Source organism: Pholis gunnellus, assembly GCF_910591455.1.
Source record: "Pholis gunnellus genome assembly, chromosome: 6".
NCBI classification, from domain to species: domain Eukaryota; kingdom Metazoa; phylum Chordata; class Actinopteri; order Perciformes; family Pholidae; genus Pholis; species Pholis gunnellus.
The window spans coordinates 9,017,345-9,040,467 of record NC_136532.1 but is presented as its reverse complement, the minus strand read 5'-3'; the positions used below and the strand labels follow the sequence as shown (position 1 = coordinate 9,040,467).

General features: G+C 42.9%; 1 protein-coding gene across 1 annotated transcript in view; it reads left to right on the top strand.

The window, feature by feature from the left end:
• grid2 (glutamate receptor, ionotropic, delta 2) overlaps positions 1-22,215 on the top strand; it is a gene marked incomplete at both ends in the record, with an annotated part of 431,005 nt that extends 408,790 nt beyond the window's left edge. Inside the window, 2 exons of the mRNA XM_079161163.1 lie at positions 10,201-10,441; positions 21,763-22,215. Coding sequence (XP_079017289.1) covers positions 10,201-10,441; positions 21,763-22,215 — 694 coding nt within the window. The remainder of the gene's footprint in view (positions 1-10,200; positions 10,442-21,762) is intronic.
• Between the last annotated feature and the right edge of the window lie 908 nt (positions 22,216-23,123).

Sequence of the window (23,123 nt, the reverse complement as noted above, 5' to 3'; positions counted from 1 at the left end):
ACTTCAATAAAATGTTTGTGTCATAAATAAAAAAAAATATTCTGATAACTATACTGAGCAGAGCTTTACATTTCTCCTAAAGTTCTTAATTCATCCCATTTGCCCAGTGATAACGGAGCATCACTCACTGAGGGGAACCCGTTTGTATAACTGTAGCTGGCTTACATTTCGTAGTTTATTGTACTATGTTAGAAGAATAACTAAAATACTGGAAGTGGAACATTTTATTGGGAAAAGTTTCATTTAGTTTAAAATCCTCTGTGAGAAAAGTGAGCTTTAGCTTCACTGGCTGTTCTGCTCTTGTGGGCCCGATGGAGTAAAGACTATTGACGTGAGTTTTGGCATTATTTCAGGGTTGTTTTTTTATATCTTCTTCACTCTCTTTTTGTCTGTCTCTCTCTTTCTTATTGATAGATTTCTTGTATTGACCATTTCTATTTCATATTATAAATACAAATCCAGATTTCCACGATGATCCCATGGGAATGAAAAACTGACCACAATAAAAGCAGAGTCGAAAAAGAGACACGTGCAGACCCCACCAGCAACAATTCATGTGCTTTACATCACCAAAGAACCTCAAAATAGTTTAAAATCACTTCTTCTATTTCAGATTTAAAACAACTCAGTCTCTGCCTTATTTGTGAGGTGATAACGTGAACTACATGAATAATCAAAATAAGGCTCGATCAAGGCACCAGCTAAAGAAGCCAAAAGCTGAAAAGCAAGATATATTATTCACCGTCTCTCTGTCTCTCTCCATCACGCACACACACACACACACACACACACACTCATTCACACAGTGAGTTCAAGTTTAGCTGGGTGCTCTGAAGCCAACAATTTCCAATCCATGGAAATCACTATCCGTGGGAGAAAATAATGTATTTTTTGTCCAAGGGTGGTGAGCAAAGAAAGAAGGATCGTGTGTGTGTGCATCTGTGTCTGAGTGTTTCTACAACACTGACATTGTTCCACATTTCATGTCAAGTGTCAATCTAATCCCTCACTCTCCGTCGAAGCGCTCTCACTCAAAAGCTGTCACTCTTCTGCCGATCCATCACAGTAAAGCTCAGCCCACACACTTAGTACATTCATTAAATCTTTATTAATCACAATTAATTGTGGGGATGTGGCTCTCTCTCTGTTTCTCTCTCCCTGTCTCTCCCTCTCTCTCTCGATGCGTTGATGATGGCTAATGACTGTTTGACTTCTGCGTGTTGTTTATCATAGTTCATCTTGATAATCTGTTCCAGTTCACCCACACACTGCGGCTTAATGGTGCTTAATTGAAAACTTTGTTGACAAAGTGTATGACATTGAACCCGGAGTGCGCCAATTAGAATAATTAATCTTGGCAAACTTTACTTGAGGGACCAAAGATTCATGGGTATGTGACCTCTGGCACTCCATTCCTTGGGCCTCAATATAGCGACACACTGTTAATTGAAAGGGCCGCATGGTGGCTCGGTGATTAGCGCTGATGCCTCACGGTGGCACGGTCTTGTGTTGCCGACATTAATTCGATTGTTTTCCATGTGGAGTTTCCATGTTACGGCCGTGTTTCCTGTGGTGTCCTGTGCTCTGTGTTTCCATGTCTTTAAATGCCACATGTGGACGAGTCCACATGCCACATGTGGACTCGTTATCAGTTCTTAAACCATCTGAAAAGACATTTCCCAGTCTTGTAATAACGTTGGTCACAAATCCAACCAGGTTGTACTCACTGTTGATGCGAGATAGAAGCCAGTGTGTTATCTCTGCCACTGAAATGAGGCAGTGAAAAAAAAAAAACCCAGTCTACGACGAGGAAGGTCACTGGAAAGAGACGTCTGTGGTTAATTCTTTATATTTGGCACCAAAATAAACTCGCTCAAAAGCAAAAACTCAAATCTGCACCGCCAGTGCCGGAGTTATATTTCCTCTGACTGAGACGACTCCGGCGCTGAATAAACACTCTTTCCAGGGTATTGACGTGCGACTGTTGGTCAGTGTGCTTCAGTCTCAACTTCTCTCACCATTTCTTTTTTGTTCCTTTTTTTAATAAAACACAGGCAGAGAATAATCAGGAGCAGGTGCTGTTCGCTGACTGGGTCGATGCTGCTGACTCGCTCTGCTCCTTGCTCAGTCACGTTCCTGCTCGCACAAGTGCTAAAGAGATTTGGACAAATACACTCAGTGACTCACTTTGTAGCTGATGGTGTGCCTCTTTGGGAGATATTTTATGACAGGGTTTGCCTTGTTGCTTGAGGCAAGTCACACAGCTAAAAAAAAAAGCAACATGATGTCATGATTATAATCCCATGCTTTATTGATTTCCCCCCCTTGTCTCTACAGGCAGGTCAAAATTATTTTAGCTTGTGGTGACTCAGCATTGCAGGATACCTTGTTGTGGGTTGTTGGCTGACATGGATGCTCGAGCTCTGCTCTGTCGTTGAAGGCTGACCTCCCTAATCACTCTGTCACTCTCGCCCACCCAGAGTAATTGATATACCTGCAGCCACACTCGCTTCCACCTTGAAAAGCCTGCTACACGTCCGCCTCACTGTTCTTGTTTCTGTGCACATATTTTCACAAATATATCCCGTATTTTCAAAGACGTGCTTGAACCCTGACAGCCAGACGTTGAACTATTCTCACCCTGCAGCTACAGTGAAACCACTTAACTACTTTTTTGACTTTGTAATGTGAACATTATTTTCCTTCATGTTTTCCAGTGAGGCTAACACCAGTGAGGCAGCCGGCGCTCCTCTCGTTTAAGGAGCTGACTGCCAACTTCCATCAAAACAAACTCATTTTAGCACAACACCCCTTTTCTCCTCTTCTCCTTTCCCGTCTCCCCTACTTTCTCACCTGTGCTCACCTTTCCTCCATTGTATGAATTAGTTGTCAACCATCCATCCAGATTATTTCTGCTCCCCTCACATTTTCTCACTCAATTTTCCATCTTTCCTTATTCGCTAACTCACTCACATCCTCTTCTCCCTCTGTCTCCACCTCTCACCTAACTGCTACTTTTGCTGCAGAGGTGACAGGAGAAGAATATTCGAATGAAAGAGCCTGTTGTAGTTAAGTTGCTGCAGACAAAATCCACTGATCCTCAGACAGTAGTATTCTCCGCGGTGACGCTCTACATCTCACAGAAACCGTTAAAAGGTCTATCTAGCCAGTTCGGAAATTCACTGAACTGTTTCGCATTATGCTTGATCATCTAACACACACCACTCTGCATTTTCACTGGCCACAGCTGCAGTAAAATCCTGCTTCAGGGGAAAGAGCAGCATGAGCCCTAACCTGTATTTATAGGGGGCCGTAAGGATGGGCCTGGGGAAGACTGCAGAATCAACACAATATATGGAGTTATAGTGCATTTAAAGGGGCAATAAGTGAGATTTTCACTGTACCATAGCAGAAAATAGCCATAATATATCTTGAGGGGGTTGATAGCCGAGTTGATCAATACCAGTGACTCAACGATCAGTTTGCCAGGTGCTGAGATAACAGCCTTTCAAAACTCACTTTGCAGCCTGTACGTTGGCCTCACCATCCATTTGAGTTAGAAATACACTCCCCATAGCCCAGCAGTGGTGCAGCAACACAGTGTGAAATCTCTTAACAGTCCATCTTCACTCCAGTAGGGGTATCATTTATAACATTAGAGGATGCTCATTAAAACTGTTACAAATAGATTGTTGCTGTCAAATGCAGTCAGGTGAACTCCTAATGGCCCACTTTTTAGGGAACACAGGGAACACCTGTCCCCTTTTTATCTTTTACATATTTAAACATGAAGCATTTTTGTTTGGAAGAAAATACATACAGAATGATTTTATTACCTTATTATCACCACAAAAGGCTGATTCTATTCTAAACACTTTCACTTTGACGCCAGCAAGTTGTTTTTTTTTGTACATGTGAAAAGTGTGAATTTGTTGTGAGTTTGTGCACCTGCTCCCACGTTTGCACTCCTATGTCTGTGAGGAACCACCTCAACCATCATAACCACCGCCTCTCATTAAACTTAACCTAAACTAGATTCTACTTAACCTAAAAAGACACGTTTTAATCCATTAGCAGCCCTTTGAAAAAGTGAAATTTCCTAATTTTGCAAAAATAAAACTGAAATTTCTCTTACTTGTACACAAGCACAATTGCATGTTTGGGGAGAGAGAGAGATTTATTTGTTCACGTCCATGTCTTGGATTTCCAGTATGTGAACATTTTCTAGCTTATATGTGTCAACACTGCAAATGTGTACCTACGTTTTTCATGTGGTACTCGGTGACTCACTTTCTCTGTGTGATCTCAGTATAATTTGCCATGATGTGTTTTGTCACCTGAACAAATTTGCAGCAATCTTTCACATTTCCCTTCTTTGTTTCGCCCTTTCTTCCGTTCTTCAAGTCTCCTGTCCCTCGCTCCTTTATCCAAATCACTATGGTGTTCTTTTTTCAGCTTGAGTCAACTAATAACGTGGATCATCCCACCATCAAGGCTGCCGCCAAAGAGTTGCCATGGCAACATCTAGTCCACGCAGTAACGGCCAATGCGGAGTGAGCGGGGAGGCAGAGACAGAGCGCACTCATACAAACACACACAAACACACACATACACACAGGCTCCACGACAGTTACCCCCCCCACCACCACACGAGCAACCGTTGCTCATTTGCTTTAACAGCCAGTGGGAGTGTTAAAGTCATTATGGATCTCCCCAGTCAAAGTCAACGATCTTAAAGCAAGGTGATAACTCATTACAAACACACAGAGTTAATGCAGCTCACAGCACGCCAGCTGTTTCATAACCCCCCCCCCCCCCTCCCCCCACACACGCATACACCATGAACACTTACTAGACATAGTTACAATAACAAACACGCAGTCATGATGTACATGCATACACATGCACACACAGGACAGCTGGTTCACACAAAAAAAAGGCTGTAAAAGCCCAATAGACACACAGATTACACATCTGTAATTACCATTCACCTGTCAAACGCACTTCACTCCTCTCACGCATTGAAACCCTCACATATACTGAGACAATGACGCATTCAATTATGTTAACATGCAGTTGCAACCCCCTGTATTTTACAGTGGAGGACATGACACTAATACATATGAATTATAGTTGGTGCTATTTTTAGTGATTGAATGGATCTCTTTCCTGATACCTCAGGTGACGGTGTGCTGACTGATGACGCCTTGAGCAAAAAGACCCTAAAAAAACATCTACGTGCACACTCCCTCGGTTCTATATTCTACAAATTTAGAGTGAAAAAAAGTTTGCAACGAAGAGCACACTGTTGTGAGGATTTAAATTACTTGTCAGATTTTCCTCTCCTGTGCTTCACTCCATCAAACTAGATGTAGATCGTTCATGAGGACATAAAGGCCGTGACACACACACACAGACACACACACACACACTTTAATTAGCTACTCCTAGCTCTCGTTATGTCAGTTTGTTACAAACAAACCGTGTGTTGCAGAATTGTAGTGTATTATGAATTTGTGACTACGCTTTTTTTGGCTTGCTTCACACTTCTATCTGTGTTTGTGTGTTTGCCAGCGCGCAGAGGCAAATTTGTGGTTTTTCGATGGGGTATGTGTTTCTTTAGGTGAGACAGCGACAGACAAATTACAGATCTAGACAGATGGTGTACTGCATGAAACCTTTGACTCAACCCATGTTTTTGTCAGGCAGCTCACAGTAGCCTTTTCATGCTGCCTGTCAGTCAAGGGATGGAGACAAATGGAGAGCAGTTGTAACTCCTTTTGTGTTTAAAATGATCATCACCATGCTCGCTTTTTCTTACAAAGTTGAAGTATTCCTTGCGCAGTAGCTGCCACGAGTAAACCGAGATCTCCTCTAGGCTTGTTGATTACTGATTTTACATGTGTAGAGTCATTCTGGACACACCCGCATAATCTGTAAGTGACCAAGTGCTCGACGGATGCATTTAAGCATTAGAACTGGAATTACTCCGGCAAGCTCATATTCCATTCATGAGTTATTTTGTCTGGATTGCCGTCATATTTAAGAGGGCCCTGCAGTGTAGCATGGGAACATCTTCCACTTCACTTTTGCATTGCACCATCTGTCCAAACTCGGGCGCCCTCTAGTACTTTTGGTGTGAGCAAAAACATGGCGGCAGGCGTCACAGAATATCATATTGTCATTTGTATCCTCTTTCTTGCGAGTATTTTACTATTGCAGAGTTAAATCTGTGTATTTTTTGTGGGCAGGATAAAGGCAGCTGAAGCTCAAAGAGATACATGTGAGGTGGATATGACTATTACGAGTGTGTGTGCGTCTGTTCTTGTGGGTGCAGGTCAGCGTTAGGGTTTGATTCAAGGGCCTATCAGGGAAGCATCTTTTGCATAACTTTGATAGGCCAATTAGGGCAGGATGACAGATGATGAGCTCCACAGGCAGACAGGGTCGTAATAGAGAGGAGAGAAAGAGAGCACTCTGTCCTGAATCTCAAATCTGTTCTGCTCTGTCCTCCCGCAAAGTTGCATCCAGCGTAGTCCCATCCTAATGATTCCTCTGATGAAAGTCTCCTTTTTGTTTTTATGTTTTGATCTGTTTGATCTTTGATCGAGATGGGGAGCAGGCCTTTTAGTTATTCTTTGTTGTTGTGTTTGGCATCCTTTTGATTGTCTTGAGTAGAGCAGGAGTCTTGATATTAACGTTTGAAAATCAAAACACATCTTTTGAAGGTGCTCGATGCGTAATTCAGAGCATATCTATGATTGAAGGATCACCCTCACACGGTTTTCAACATGGAGACTGCTGAGCCCGCGACTAGCTGCTAGCGGGGGGCTAACAGCATGAACAGTGCAAGAACCATTGCTGACGGAGCCAACTGTTAACTGGGGGGGGGGGGGGACAGAGCCAACTGTTAACGTGGGGGGGGGGGGGCCTGGAGGGTGGGCACAATGCTCCCACGACGACGCTATTGGGAAGGCGTTATCAGTGTTAACCTTCATATGAGCGCAGTGCAAACCGGCTGGTATTAGTTTGCCACTGGAACACAACAGAGAGACTAACATGCGCAAAATGATCTTTAAAAGAAAATCCTATTCAACAATTACAGTTAGGTGGCATTGATATTTCTCTCTGCTAGAAAATACATGTTAATTACCTATCCACTGTTTATTTGTTTCCCTTAAAGGTCAACAGTAAACTCATTTTGTAGAAATTTGTCACAAACTTTTTTACTGTCTATTATGTTCACAGAGGAGTGAACAAGTGTAAAAGCCACCGCTTATTCCCACTCCTAAAGTGCCCCACAAAAACCTGTGTGACATGACATTTGTGACACGTAAGAGCAGTCTACTCATGAGCAGAGATAACAGACGGCAACTCCAAACATAAAGCATGTCTCTCTCTTTCGACAGAAATGAAAAGACATCAAGTAAGACAAGAAATCGTTAGAAGTTGGCAGAAATCCAAGCACGAAATGATGAAATATTTTGACAAAACATCACCAGGCTTTTTTTGAAAGGTGGGATCGCTCATATTCCATCTCATTAGCCTGTTTGTAATCCGTCTTTCTCCGAAGCCGTCTGTCAGAGTGCAGGCTTTTTTGCGTTTGTGAAGTATCTTTTGTCAAAGTGACAGATATTAAGGTCAGTACTGTATGAAAGGCACAACACTTCTCCGGTAAAAAGCTCGTTTTAACTTTCATGAACAGGGATTTTTCTGTGATACTGTCATCAGCTAAGAACAACCTTGTACGGCGGCTGTTTCAATTTTGATTAAACACAGGTGCTGTTCAAAAAACCTAACCACGGCCATTTCAACTTGCATATCAACAGTGCACCCTGCATGCAACAGTGCATTTATTTTTATGTGCATTTTAAAGCATTATTTCGGAAAAAGAGTCGGTCGCTAAAGTGGATATGGAAACGCCTTTGCAAAATAAATTCTGATGTAGCAAACATCTAAAATGACTGATTCGCTGTTTCTGCTGTTGCCGTCTAAAATGCTGTTGCGATATTCCCATAACATGCGAATGCTGTCTTCGTCTCTGGGCAGCACAAAACATGACCAATACTAGCTGACATGGAAGAACAATTAGAAATCGCCCAATTGAATCTTAAGTCCTGAATACCTCTTGTTTTGTTTTCTGTTTGCAACCTCTACTTCTTCTACTCTGTTTACTGGTGGGTTACAGCCAGGTCTAGCTTATACCGCCAACTTCTGGCAAATCTACGCTGTAGCAGAGTTTATTTGCTCCAAACCAGTCGATGGTTTGGAGTTTAATTCACTTTTTCTATTTATTTTTTGCGATATTTCAGAAATTTGCTTAAAATTCACTTGGCAATTGAATAGTTTTTTGTGCCACTGCTCCTCAGCAATCTGGCACTCAGAGGGTGCAAGGAGTGATCAAGCATGAAGTTATTTCAGAGTCCTGCATTATACAGTACAATAATACCGTCCAAAAGTAACTAAGTAACATGTTCAAAAGAAAAATGGAGCAGGGGCCCCTGCTCTACTGAAGAAGAACAGATGCAGCATTGGTATGCAATGAGGGATTTCTACACTGACTAGCTCTTCATCATGCCAGTGGGTGATAACCAGGGCATACAACTAGGCCAGTGCTGCCACTATACTACTAATGCTGAACACTATTGCAGACCATTTTCATTTGTTTTGAATCAATGTTGCATATCATCTAACAAAGCCTTTTCTAATCAACGTTTATCTGAGCCAAACATTCAAGCCGGCAGGTGGTGGACATGATCTCGTATTAGAATGACTGTTGGTGGATTTGCTGTTCGAATTAGTTTGCTGTTCGACTTAGTTCTTCTCTTCTCTTCTCTTCTCTTCTCCTCCTCTACTCTCCTCCCTTTTTAATCTGTCCCATCAATTGCATACACAACTGGCATTTTAACCATGCCGTTCCACAGTCCCACCAGCTCAGTAGAGCCCAGGGAGTGATAAGAGAGTGTCCCTAAATGAGAGTGACGTTGTTGTGAAGCAATGTGCTGAGCCTGTTCGGCTGATTTACATTGAAGTGAGCCACGTTTTTTATGGCTATTGTGGAGGAAATTAATTATGTAAACTGTCTGCGGGGCTCATTTGCATTTCTTGATTGATTTCAGTCCGTTCTGTATATTCCGCATGAGGACAAATGAAGATGAGAGATGGGCGCTGTCATTCACGTCAGCATGTTGTCACTGAAATAACAGGAGGGGTTTGCCCCCAGGAAGTTGCTCAGATAATTGCAAACATCTGTCTCTATGTACACATGTATGAATCCTGTTTAAGTTTGCTTTGTCATGCATGCAGTTGTGCTCGTGACTTTGTTCATCTCTGAGTGTGTTTCTACCCTCTTGGTGTCAAGCAGCGTGGTGGCTTCGTCTATCTATGAGCGATTATTTGCATCTGTTTGTTTTCTGTGTTAGTATGTGCGTGCCTGTGAGGGAGGTATAAGCACCCACACACATTCCCACATTGCCTTTTTCCTCTTTGTCTCTCCCTTTTCCCATGGCTCTCCCCCCTCCACGCCATATAGCTTGTTAAATATCCAGCCGAAATGCTAACAGAGCCTCTATAAGCCTGTCTGTCTGTGTGTGTCTGCAGCTCTCCTCCAAACCAAAACGAACGACCCAGTTAAATAATAAGCTGAAGGCTAACAGAGGGACCCCATCAACCTCTGAGCTGTATCCTCTCTGAAGCCATCAATCGTGCGACTAAAGCTAGGCTGCATAATGACATTGTGGCAGTGTACTCGCGCTGTGCTGCAAAACATATTAATGTTAGCCATAATGAGTTTGACAGCCCAATATGGTTGTCAGGGATCAGAGAGGATTTCCGCTGGCAAACACTGCCCTCCAATGGAAGAGGGGAGCTATGGCAACTGCAGTAAAAGCTGCAGCGTGGTCTGGTTTTATGCAGTTGTGCAAATATTTTTCATTCTCCATGATTGTTTTGAAGGGTTTTGACTAATCATTAAAATGGCGCTCAGACACCATCTATTAACATACCTATTAAATATGCTCACACTTCTGAATGTTTCTCATTCATGCGTCTACACATTCATTCACGTATTGCTCGCTTCTGTAAGTATTTTACAAGGATTTGTAAATGTGTAGCTTTTGCGTCGTCAGTGTGTGTGGAGCGTGCTCTGTTACTGTATATGGCTCTATGCTGACGTGCCTGTGTCTCCTGCCTTCATCCTAGAATCCTGGAGCTCCAGCAGAGCGGTGACATGGACATACTGAAACTCAAGTGGTGGCCCAAGGACAGCCCCTGCGACCTCTACAGCTCAGTCCAGACACGGCAGCGTGGCAACGCCCTGGACATCCACAGCTTCGCTGGCGTTTTCTGCGTGCTGGCAGCCGGCGTGGTGCTCTCCTGCCTCATTGCTATGGTGGAGAGTTGGTGGTCACGGAGGAAGGGATCCAGGGTCCCCTCCAAGGAGGTAGGGGGATGGATGGGTGACTGAGTAATGGTACAGAGAGAGGTATTGGGCCTATAATATATCCCATTTATCCTCTTATGTTGTCAGAGGGGAAAGGTAACAGGTATATAAATAGGAAAGAGAGAGTGGACAGATTGGATGGATAATGGCTTCAGTTTCAGGTCTAGCCGAGCCAAGGAGAGAAGAGTGTGGAATCACTAAATAAGAAGTCTAGACTTTGTGACCAAGTAATGCTAAGTTGAAAAAACAAAAAAACAAAAAATCCAATTCCTCAGTCAGGATGCATGAGGAAGAGAGAAATGAGCAGAGCCTTCCTTGTGAAGGAGTTGTGACAATGACGGCGTTAGGGACCTTTGAAAACCTCCCATGTTCACAATGTCACTTTCCCTGAACTACATTTGCACATAAGAAACAGTAGCAACACTACGCTGAAAGCACAGGCTGGAGCTGTATTCTTTGCCAGGCTTTTGCACATTCTGTCAAAAAGAAGCCCGGAGGTGCTATATTACATCTCCAGTGATTTAACCAGCAGTGATCTTTTGTGTAGTCTCGTATATATAAATCCCTGCTTATGTGGGAAGGGAAGGAAAGGTCAAACAGGACTTGAATTTTTTCAGAAGCCCTGAGAACATCGTGTTAATTTTCCCTTCTCACCCACAATCATGGTCTTAATAGACTGTCAGCTTGTAAAGCATCCTGTCCTGTTATTTAATCTTTATTGTTTGCGCGGTAAAATGTTACCATCAAATTATGAAAATGATTAGCCAAGGAGACATTATCTGCCAAGAGCTAATTTAACTTAACTTACAGTATTTGTAAAGGGTCTTAATTTTTCACCCTCTTCTTAGTGCTCATTAGTCGATGTAAGTACCGCCATTCATACCGATGCCAAATAAGATATCTAATTTAAACTATGATGCAATATTAAATTAATGGTTATCATATCCGAGATACACATACTCATATTAAACACCCATACTCTGAGAGTTTAGGTACTATGAATGAGTTCATGTAGCTGCATGTGTTTATGGTCCAAGCATGTTTACATTGCGACTTTACAATATGGATTGAAACTAGTAAGTATTTACTCTATTGGCGCTATCATTTATTCAGCATTCTGCTACTGCATACTCTCACCTCTTTTTTTATGTTTTATTAATGCTATTTTGATGTTGTCGATTAATTTAAAATGAGGCAAATGTGTCGGTGTCAACAGGGTAATCCACCTTATTTTTCTGAAAAGTTAATGTTTTGGAGAAAAGATGATAGTGGTTAAAAGCCGAATATAAAAACAGCCCGAGGGCCTGTTTGAGTGCTTCGTCGTGCCTTGACCAAGGCAGAGTCAGAAACACTGACTCACAGTGTTAAACATGGCTGTTTATACCAGTGTTCTCTTCAAAACAGTGGCAACACTCCACCTTGTAAATTAGCAGCAGTGCCCTGTGAAATTTCCAATCAGCCTATATGCGGTTGATCACCTCAGCAGGGATATCATTTAAGGCAATCAAAGAGACGCTGGCAACATCTTCCCCTCGTAGAAACCCTGCAGTCTGTTGTCATTTGGTTGCTTTGTTTGCTCCATCGTAGACATGACTGGTAACATCTTCAAAGAAAAACACAAATGGCTGCTCGTTTAGTTGCATTTCTATTAATGCATCGTGATTACACAAGCTCAGGCCATTTTCACCAGAATATTAGTGTCTTAGCCATCGTTGCAACTTCTCTATTTCAGTAGCTGTTTTATCCACAAAGGGATTTGACAAGGATTCGTACCAGCTTTCAATTAAACTTTGAACGCCAGCCCCGCATTGTCACCTCTCCAGCCTACTGCTGTTTACCAAAACACAGAGGGAGAAAGAGTTCAGCTAAATAACTTCAATCAAGACTCTGAAATTGCAGCAAAGTGAACCAAATTTGGTATGCAAAACATGCCACTGATGAACTGAAAGAAATGTAATTATGAAGTAACATTTTCCCTTTTGGTTTCAAGTTAATTGTTTGTGTCTTGGTTACCAATTAGACTGAGGCATGAAGCAGTACAGATTCATTTTAGCGGAAAATATTTTTGTCATCAGGTAAATTACTTCAGCTTCAAACAATTGCCTTTCCCCCCTCTGAGGAAGCTATTTGATAAAAGCAGGTTAAGGTTAACTGGTGGATAATGACTTTAGAGGATTAACGTAGAACGGTTCTCTAACCTATCATTCAACTTCCGTTCCTTAAAACTAATTTACCGTCAATCAGAGGGGAGGTAGCGGTTAGGCGGTATAACTATTGTTGGCTGGTTACCAAAAAGGGCTTTCACGGGGTAACAAATACGACATTATACTAATTAGGATTGCTGAAGTGAACATCTCTGTGTGATTCTGACCACCAGAAACGAGTTAGAGAAGCCTGGCTAATCTCCGTAATCTGTGGTGTCATGCTGATTTAAAGTTCCACCAAGAATAAATTAGAAAAGAGGACAAAAAGATGGTAATGAAAATTATGGCTCTACCCAGGATGATTTAGTGTCAGATCAGGTTAGTTTTCATGATAAAAGGCCGATAACACCATTCATCTGGAAAGTAATTTAGAGGGAAAGTTTCAATATGAAAACTCTGTGAAGCAGCGGTTCCAAATGATTAAATGAGCAACTCTTGGTCAAACATTCGCGTATCTTCACACATTATTGCATCACTACAGTTTCTAGCTTTTGGAGATGATTTCTGCCACTCGTAAGACGTCATCGATGTGACTTGAGTGGTGGTGACCTCCTTTGACATGAAAGTCAGAAATATACTTCAAGCTAATTTAATGTTGGTGTGTTGTTGCAGGAAAACAGGTGGTTTGTGACTTGACTGATGTGCCTCATCAGCTGTGATCACTGTGTGCACAAGCTTGATTGACAAACTGATTGGACGTTTCACACAGCTTTGTTTACCGCAAACCTCCTGCAATGGCTTGCAATTGATCAACAGTGGCAAAAGATTTGTTGTTCATTGATTTTTTTATTTGCTTAATTTTGGATACCTTGTGAGAAATGAGTGGTCAGATTTAACATGGAGTCTAATGGAGCAGTTGGTTGGAGTTCATGTCGCTCTACGGCTCCTTGAGCCAAATGTGTAAGTCTGTTGGATTCCACAGACACATGACTGCGACCAGCACAACATTTCCTATCATTTTGACCAAAATGGTGTTTAAAGAGCAAAAATTGTGGGACTGGAAGCAACTTGTTTGGAAAAACCACAGAATACTTTTCATGCTCTGCTCCACTCTGACCGTGATGTCGTCACTCTAGCGCTGAACATTCCGTGCAATACACACCCATTATAAAATCTGAAACGGACCCAACATTTTCCTGAAACTTAATCTGTGACTTCATTAAAACTGTGCTAGCTATCAAAATGACCATTTGGCTCAATAAAGTCCAGCGTTTTGTCTACGTTTTAAACTTCAAATAATTTTGCTACGTTAAAGTATACTATCATTTTAAGGCTAAGACTTGCACATGGTGTGAGAGGATTTGTACACATCTGTGAATACAAAAGAAGGAGCTATAAAGCTGCAGGCAGAGTCCTCCCATCTCAGTCAATTTGCCATGTGTAAGTTCCCCATGCATCTGGCATGATGCGCCATTAAAGTGGCAACAAACCGCCGTGAGAATAGAGCAACATTCTCAACAGCAGGTTGACTGCTGTTAGATCTGCTTAAACGTAATTTAGTTTCTTTTATACTCCTGCCATCATTTATTTCTCCACCCTCTAATTGCTTCGTGAAATCAAGTTACACATATTAAATATTTACTGTGCATGCTACCGCCCATCATGTGGTACGTGACTAAATCAGACATTCTATGTCGCTCAGTTGCTCCAGCGTCTAAGCGTTAGAAGCTACAGAAGAAACACAGTCATCAATTTTGAGGCCCAGTCAGGTGAAACCACATTGCTGCTCTCAACACAACCAGAAATACTTTAAGCACGTTGGGTCACACTGTATGTTTGTAATACATTTTTTAATTCTATGTTGCAACATTGGCACCCAGCTGACTGCCAATGTAATTTTGTTTTAGACCAGGCAACAATATTTGTTTTTCTTCAGCACACACACAGACAGACGCACCACGTCTACCCCTTACCTCCAGCCCCCTGCTCAGTTACAAGCTTTAATCTGTCATTCAGATCAGTAGTCATGTCCCCCAAACCAGCAGCCACAAAGACACCAAACGGCTGGTCGGGCACAAAGTCACGTCAAGCACAGTGTGATTCATCTGCAACATACGGAAACACGCTCGCCCCCCTGCCATCTTCATTAGCCACTAAGAGCAGCCATTGGAATTAGCCCCTGACTGAGCGCAGGAGTGGAGGCGCAGCAGTGAATACAAGTTACAGCAGGGATTTAAACGGTGATAGTCTTTAATTCTCTTTGTAGTTGTTGAGGTTTTGCATATCAAGGCATCATGCAGTAACTGAGATGTGTAAATCACTATTATTATTATTATTATTAATGTAGAAGTCACATACAGGTGAACGGGTGAACTTGTTGCTGTTATTCGTCCACTGCCTCATTAAACGACAATAAAAGATACATACAGTATAGCTTTTAAGGTATTTTACCTTTTATGCTTAGTGGAGAGAGTAAGATATGATTTGAGTGCAAATCTAAACACAGCATTGAGATAATAGAATGAGCAAAGCAATAGGATATCCAAATTAAGAACAAAGTTTTAAGCATCATTGGAATAGCCCCTTTCGTGCTTCCATGGTGAAAATGAAGTTGGCTCAGTCAGCCATGATTGTTTTTGATAGTTGACCCTTGACATTTATCCTTCACCCTATCAAAGCATTGACCTATTGATTGCCTTTGGCTTAACTCAAGGTTTTGCTCAGAGTAACCACTGAACCTCAAGGGGGTCAGTGTGCTTCGAACAAAGCACTAGTGGGATCATCAAACAGCGTCTGAAAGCCCCTGCACCCACTCCTTTGCGACTGGTAACACATTTTGTCTGTACAAATGAGTTCAGCAACATGAATGCCTTTGAGGAGATACTGTCCCAAAGTGTTGAGTAATCATTGCGTCGTGCCAATCTCTATGACGGCAAGCTTTTCACCCCTCCTTTGAGTGTGGCTGTTTGGGACAAACATACACACTTTTGCCTTCACGTCGTACGAATTGGTTCGTTTAAACCACACATTGGCTTTAGGACTGACAAATTGTCTGCAAAGGCCACTGCACTTAAGAATAGAACACACCGCATTGATCAAAGTTTTTCATTTGGCTGAGATGTTATTTCCTACTTCCTCCTAAAATGATCCTGTCATAATATATATACAAACTGTGGGAATACCACACTCAGATCTCAAATCACCATCTGTGCAGAATGTTTCCAAATGGGCAACCAGCTGCAAAGATGGTTGCTGAGAACAGAAGAGGAGAGTTTCAAGCTGGGACCACTGCAGCATGTCCTGACTCAGTGGAGGAAGGAAGACACATTTAAGTCAACTTCAAAGCAGCTAATTAGATAAATTGCATGTGTTGCACTTTATCGACGGGGGAAAACTCTGCCTCTGCATGCAATTTGGCCTTAGTCATGGCCAATGGAGTAAGTCTGGTGTGCTTAATGTCATCCAACTTCCTGAAGTTGAATTATTAATAAAGTGAAGCAAACCATGAAGCTTGTAATTAACTTCATTAGATGCCTCACTCTCCGTCAGTTCAAATCAGGAACTCTGTCTTGCTGTCACAGTGACTGCTAACGCCACTTGAGACCATCACACCGAGCCAACGGCATGCAGCTCCCCGTGCATTTCTGCAAGCTTCACATAAAATTGGAACTCTTCATGCGTGGAAAACTTGGCTTAGTAAAATTCATTGGCACCAGGGGTATGAGTTGGGAGTTCAGACTTGGCATGAGGACTCTACTTTCAATGCCCTACTCTAATATAGTTTGTTAAACCAGTTTCATGCTTCTAGTGGTCAGCCCGGTCGTGAGGTGCAACGTGAACAGGGTCGCACAGGCCGTCTTGCGATGATTGGCTAGCTACAGGTCCCGGAAGTGCTTATACACTGATTTAAATGTCATGTTGCTTTAAAAATAGAGTGCTTTGATGAAATGTTGGCTGAGCAAGTCTGAAAATGTCAAAAGAAGAAGAGAAGAGGTTCGTTCTCAGAGCCGCTTTGACTGCAGTCAGTGTGAACGACCAGACGTTTGCAGGGACCTTGCACGCTGTCCCCACCACACTACCATGAAACAGGTTTTACTGTGTCCAAAAACACATATTACATACTTACCTTTTGGAGAATTAAAGCTAATATCAACCACATCGCACTCCCATGCATGCCTACACGTCATCATTACCTAACGTTCAGCCCAGCCTTTTCCGTCATGTCCGGATTATTTCAATGCAGCGAATGCTCAAGCTTTGTGTCCGATACGTCATATCATGAAGCCCATTATTGTAAGATATACATTTGTTCTGTTTGTTTTAAACATGCTTCATAATTCCTGGTCGTTTCTAACTCATGTTCTCAGTGACATACACTCGACTTAAGATGGACGCCATTCCCTTGAAAACACTGGCACAGATCATGACTAGGTTCATCCATCAGATTGTATGGCCAAAAACACCATCCCCACCTGCCACTCACATGCACACATGCTTCCTGCATACATGGAAATCCACAACCCACCGTTCAAACTTTAAAACAGCTTAGTGTTTGTGTCTCTGTGTATCCTATACATACTAAAACATACCTAATCCCACACTGTACATGTCTGTACAGTGTCTTACATTCATTGCTGTAATGCTGTGGTAACTGCATTTGCCTGTGAGCTATATGTCAGTGTTTGTGCCTGTGCTATGGGTCTGTGTTAAGTGTTGTGGAATGACTGACATTGCTATCTACGAGGCTGCTTCTCACTGTAAACGGTTTGTTTATGAGTTTTTTTACCGAGCTTATTCACTCACAAACATCAAAACACTCATTTCCACAGAGTTGACTAATGTGTTTCACCCATGGTGTGTCTTAGTTGCTTAGAATATGCACACAAAATAAGTGTCCAAGTCATCCCTGCTAACCTGGATCTTTGATAGTTCACACGCTAGTTAAAAGGAATTATGACTACAGAGAACTACAGTTCTTACATGCTGAATACATCCCAACATGCATTTATCCTACAATTTTGGAAATGAGTAATCTTCCGCCGTATTGCTACTCTTTTACTGTGCTCTAAAGCATCTGAACTCATTTTGGGTTGGTGCCTCGGTGGGTGACGTCTGGGCATGCTTGTAATGATAGTACTGTATATTTAAGGACAAATGGATCAAGGTGCTCTTAAAACTGCTTTGGAAGCCAGACTAAAATTGTGTCATCTTGATCCTTTTGACAAGCCATTTCCAGATGAGTGTCCGAGGCCCATTTCATTCATAAAAGGGCAGCTGTATTGCTTTACCCGTTTTGGCCGATATATAAATATATATATATATGTTCTCCAAGAAGTTTGTATGAAAGAGTTCTGTCATTGGAATCAATCACATCTCCACAAGTTCAAAACTGAGAGTAATTATAATGCTGCATATTGACAAAAATAGAAACAATGTTCATTGTCAGAACTCTTCCATAATGGTGACGTCTGTGGTTTTGACCCTGTCTGATATTTCATATAATCCATGTAGATTTAGCATGAGAAGAGCGGGCACTTCCTTGTGTATCACCTTCTTTGGTACACCTAAAACAGCTGACCTCTTCTTCGCTTGTGGTTTGGATGGGAATTGCCGGCCTACTCGTTCTAACTCTATACAATGATCTGTGGCTCTGTGGCTCAAAGCTCTCATATTTCCCTTTTGTTGTGTTTTTGTAGATAAGTACTCTGTGTTGAGGGGTGTAGCGGGCGAGGGGGAGAGAGAGCAATACAAAATGCCATTTAAACATCTCCCCTTTCCAGGTATATAACGACTGTGTGAATGTCTCTCTGAGGACACAAACACGGAACGACCTACTTAACTGTGTGTGCTGACTGACTGCCGTGTCTTTCTTCTCGCTCACCCCCCACCCGTCTGTCTCTCCAATTGACTTCTCTCTCCCCCACCTTACGATCCTTCCATCTGCCTGACCTTGTCTGTCTCTCATCCCTTCTCTGTCTCTGCCCGTCTGCCGATTGTCTGCCTGTGTGTCTATTTGGCTTGTTTGTTTTTTTTATTTTGGCTGGTTTTACTCTTCCCACTCAACTTGCATGCACACACACACACACACACACACACACACACACACACACACACACATACCAACACATTGATATGAATTACTTCACATCTCTCTCCCATCAAACTCTCTCTCTCTCTTTTATCTCTCTCCTTCTGTCCCTCTTGCTCACACACACACACGCACGCACGCACGTCACACACACACACACACATGCACGTCACATGCTCACACCAGACGCAGGCAGATCGCCCATCTGCCAGGCAAGCTGCTGATCCTTGCCCTCACAACCCCAACGAGCACCCTCTCGCCTTGGGCGGTCAGACCCAGAACCAGAACCCCAACACCGCTAACACCACTGCCCCCAACGCCACCCATTACCAGCCCCCAGCATGCTGCGACATCCCCTGCGCCCTGATTGTGCAGCACTCCTATGAACCCACCAACCCCTCCAAGCTCACCCCAAAAATGAGAATGACCACCTTCACCACCTCACCTCCCACTCCAAGGTTATACATACAATAGAGGATATAAAATAATATATTGGTTATTAATGCTTGAAGACAGATGCTGTTAGAAATGTGATGATTTATGAATGGTAATTTGTTAAGAGGAAGGATGGACATTAAGGAGCAGGGTTCAAACTGTGGTTCTCACAGTATAGCAAAGCTCTCTGCTGGATGCAAATGTACCTCTTTCGAAAACGTTTTTTATACACCTGGCATGTTGCCAGTTGACTATGTGTGCAATGATGCCCTGCTGCCGTTAGAGGGTGCTGCCTCTCTATCGAGAAGCAAATAGAGCATCATCTTTGACAAAGACAGTTGAAGTTACATGTTCTTTAAAGGTATATATGCAAGTAAAGGCCTTCAATAAAGTATTTATTTTATGTAACATAGAGATTTTTGCAAAACCTCTCCTTACAAAATGAAGCCAAAAATATATTTTGCTGTGTGAACTTAGCTTAGAAGTCCAAAATAAGGCCTTTGCATTACACAGTAAGATACAGATCCATATTGAAATACATTTCATACATTATATGTCAAAATAGGTTCTGATCATTTGGGTGATTCAGTGTTGACTTTTATTCTGTAATGTTTCAGTGTGCTTACTGGAGAAAGCCTCCCTTCACAGTAACTAAACTGCAGTCAGGTCCTACAACCTCTCCATAAAAACCTTCCACTCTTCCTTGCCTCGGCCCCTTTCGATCACTCCTCGTAGTTCCCCATTAGTGTCCTCTCACTGACAGCAGACTGACCATTTGTGATTCACTCTTCTCTTTCACTCCCCTTCATTTTTTTTGGTGCCAACTCTAACCTTCGGATATCCCCTCCCTCAAAACGTTCAGTGTGTGTATGATAGTATCACGACAAGCACTAGCGCCCCCTCGTCCTTTCCTTCCTCCCACTGTCCCTTCCTTAGATGGCAACCAGGGGGCACCACCGTTGGTCCCCTCTATCCATGAACTACATACAGTAGGTCCAGAGCCCCCTCGAGACCCAAAGGACACTCAGGTAACTCTGTCTTTACCCCCAGTAATGTGACTCCCCTCCTCACAAAACCCTGTTGGACGTTTCCCAAACAGTGTTTCCATGAAGTGTAAGATAAGACACCTAAAATGAAATGACACCCCCACACTCCCCACCCCCTACCTCTGAGAGCCTTACCCTCCATAAAGACCAGAGAAGCACACGCATGCAAACGTTTTAGTAGTTTTGGAAACTCTCTGCAGCACCTAACACCTTCCAGCTAAGCCTTCTCCTCTCTATATCCTCACATCATTCATTGCTCCCTCACACCACTGTCCCCTATCCAGTAAAAGCATGAAACACCCCTCACTGAGTGTTACCATCCGTTAGACTGTGTGGATAAGTTGTTTATAGGTGATTATAGTGATTATAAGTTTCATTTAACGTATGCTCTAAGTCAAGTTGAATCTTAAGTTAACGTTTGCGCTTTGTCTTGAAATTGTTAAGATTGTTAAGACTATTAAACATTGTTTGATTGAAGTTGGATAATCTACATTCTATGATGCAGTTGATTAACAAGCTATATGTGGCCCAGAAAAAAAAATGTCACTTGAAAATGAGATGTCAATCTCAATGTGAATTGTTTGGCATGGCTGGCCTGAATGCAATGGTGACAGAAAGCCGGAAAAAATACAAAAAATGTATTTGTTGAGCATTTGGACTGCCTTCCGTAATATAACTTGTATTTGTAGTGTACTATTATGATATTGACAATAGACCAAGCACTCTGGGAGCACAAAGCATGATGGCGGTGTGTTTTCTGTGTGTATTCCAGATTATCTGCACTCCCTTAAAGTCCTTGTAGAAGTGTGTGTGTATGTTTCTCTCTTTCAATATCCTGACCACAGCTCAGAGTGTGCTTCTCTTCCCTCCATCTCTCCCCTCCTCTCTTTTTGCTCTCCCTGCTTCCTGTCACATCCATGTTTCCCTGTGACCACCAAACATGTTTTTATTATTTTTACGTTCTGTCACCCCCACTCTTCCCCTCACTATTGCAATTAACCTTAACTTGAACCTCATTTTTAATTGTGCCAAATCTTTCGTTTTGGCCACATGCATGCCATCTTGTCTTCATCATTTCATCACCTGCGTTGTCCAACTTCCTTCTGCTGCTTTCACTATTATTCTTACTATCCATTTATACTGGATGGATGGATGACATCCCTATTGCTGATTCTGAATACAAATACACCCCATCCTTGTCCATTTCCCCTTTTTCAAAAATATATCCTCTCTGCACGTACTCTGTTCTGTTTCCTTCACTGTTCTCTCTATTTCCTTACTCCTCTATTTGCACTGCCTTCACTCCTATTCCTTCACCTCCTCTCGCTCCTTTTCTTCCTTTATCCACCATCGCCCACTCTTTCAACCCTCTCATCCTGTCCTTCTCTTCCCTTCTCCATTCCCCTCACCTCCATCGACAACCCTTGAACACTGACCCCGGGATATTTCTCCTTTCTCACCCCTTCTCATCCTTCCTTTCCAACATCTTCTTTCCCACCGAATATTCTTTCCAAATGGCCTCCCTTCGCATTAACCCCTCTTACCTTCTACCATTTCCCATCACCGCTTTCTCCTCTCCGTCCTACTCCTGCCCCTCCCCACCTGCAGGACGATAAGGAGATCGACCTGGAACACCTACACCGCCGGGTTAACAGCTTGTGCACCGAGGATGAAAGCCCCCACAAGCAGTTCTCCACCTCTTCCGTCGATTTAACGCCCCTTGACATGGATGCGCTGCCTGCCGCGCGCCAGGCACTCGAGCAGATCAGCGATTTCCGCAACACCCACATAACCACCACCACCTTCATCCCCGAGCAGATCCAGACCCTCAGCCGCAGCCTATCTGCCAAAGCCGCTGCTGGATTTTCCGCTGGTTTCGGTAGCGGAGGCGTCCTCCAGGACCACCGGACTGGCGGGGTGGGCCCTTTCAGGCAGAGGGCCCCCAACGGTGGCTTCTTCCGCAGCCCCATCAAAACAATGTCCTCCATCCCCTATCAGCCCACAGGTCCAGGACCCAACTTTGGATATGGCAATGATCCAGACAGGGGCACCTCTATATGAGGGGTTGCTTAGAATATGGTTGGTTCAGGAGGAAGAAAAGGAGGAGGAGGAGGAGGAGCAGAAGGAGGCAAGGTGGCTAGGATCGGTCATGGGATGGTAGAACAAATACATTGTGGCTAAGCTAAAAGTCAGAGGATAGAGATGTGTACATAGGAATCTTTATGTTTTCAGTTTCTGCTTGGGTGTTTCCAGGGGTGTCCATTTTGTATGTAGAGAAGATGAAGGAGGTGGAGGTCTATGGGGGGCGTTCCTTATCCTCCTGCAAAACCGTGCTGGTGAGGTGCAAAAAGCAAAGGAGTGGTTTGAATCTTTGCTTTATTGTTGTTGTTCTTGTGATTGTTTGGGGGATTCTTTTTGGGGAAATGTGTGAAAGGGGATCTTTTTTTATTGCTTCTGTTTTATGAAATGAGGACCGCCTCATGTAACGGAGATCTGCTGAAATTACCTGACTATTATTATCTTAACCCCACCTCGGAGGGTTTACTTTATGCTCACCTGACCACAGGAAACACGTCTATATTCCTGTGAGCTCCAGGGCTGCCATTGGTGGATGACTGGTGGTGTCGTTAGCCATTAAACAACTCCAAGGGGCTCACACTACTGAGCAATTATTGAATCGTTTTTGTTTTTTTTTATTTATGAAGGCGTATATAGCAGTAGTTTTGTCCATAGCCCTGGGAATACAGACAACAGCCCCTTGTAGTTTTGAAAAGGCCCCATCTCAGTGAATATCGGAAGATTCCACTTCTCCACTTCTACTCTGCCTTTTCACTATGCGGGAGTCCATACTGAGTTTTCTCTTCTCTGGTGTTGTTTCACCAATACCTGGGGATCTAAATGTGTTATGGGGTCCACACAGTGGCCTGACATGACCTATGACTTGAACACACGCTGACCCCATCACGGAG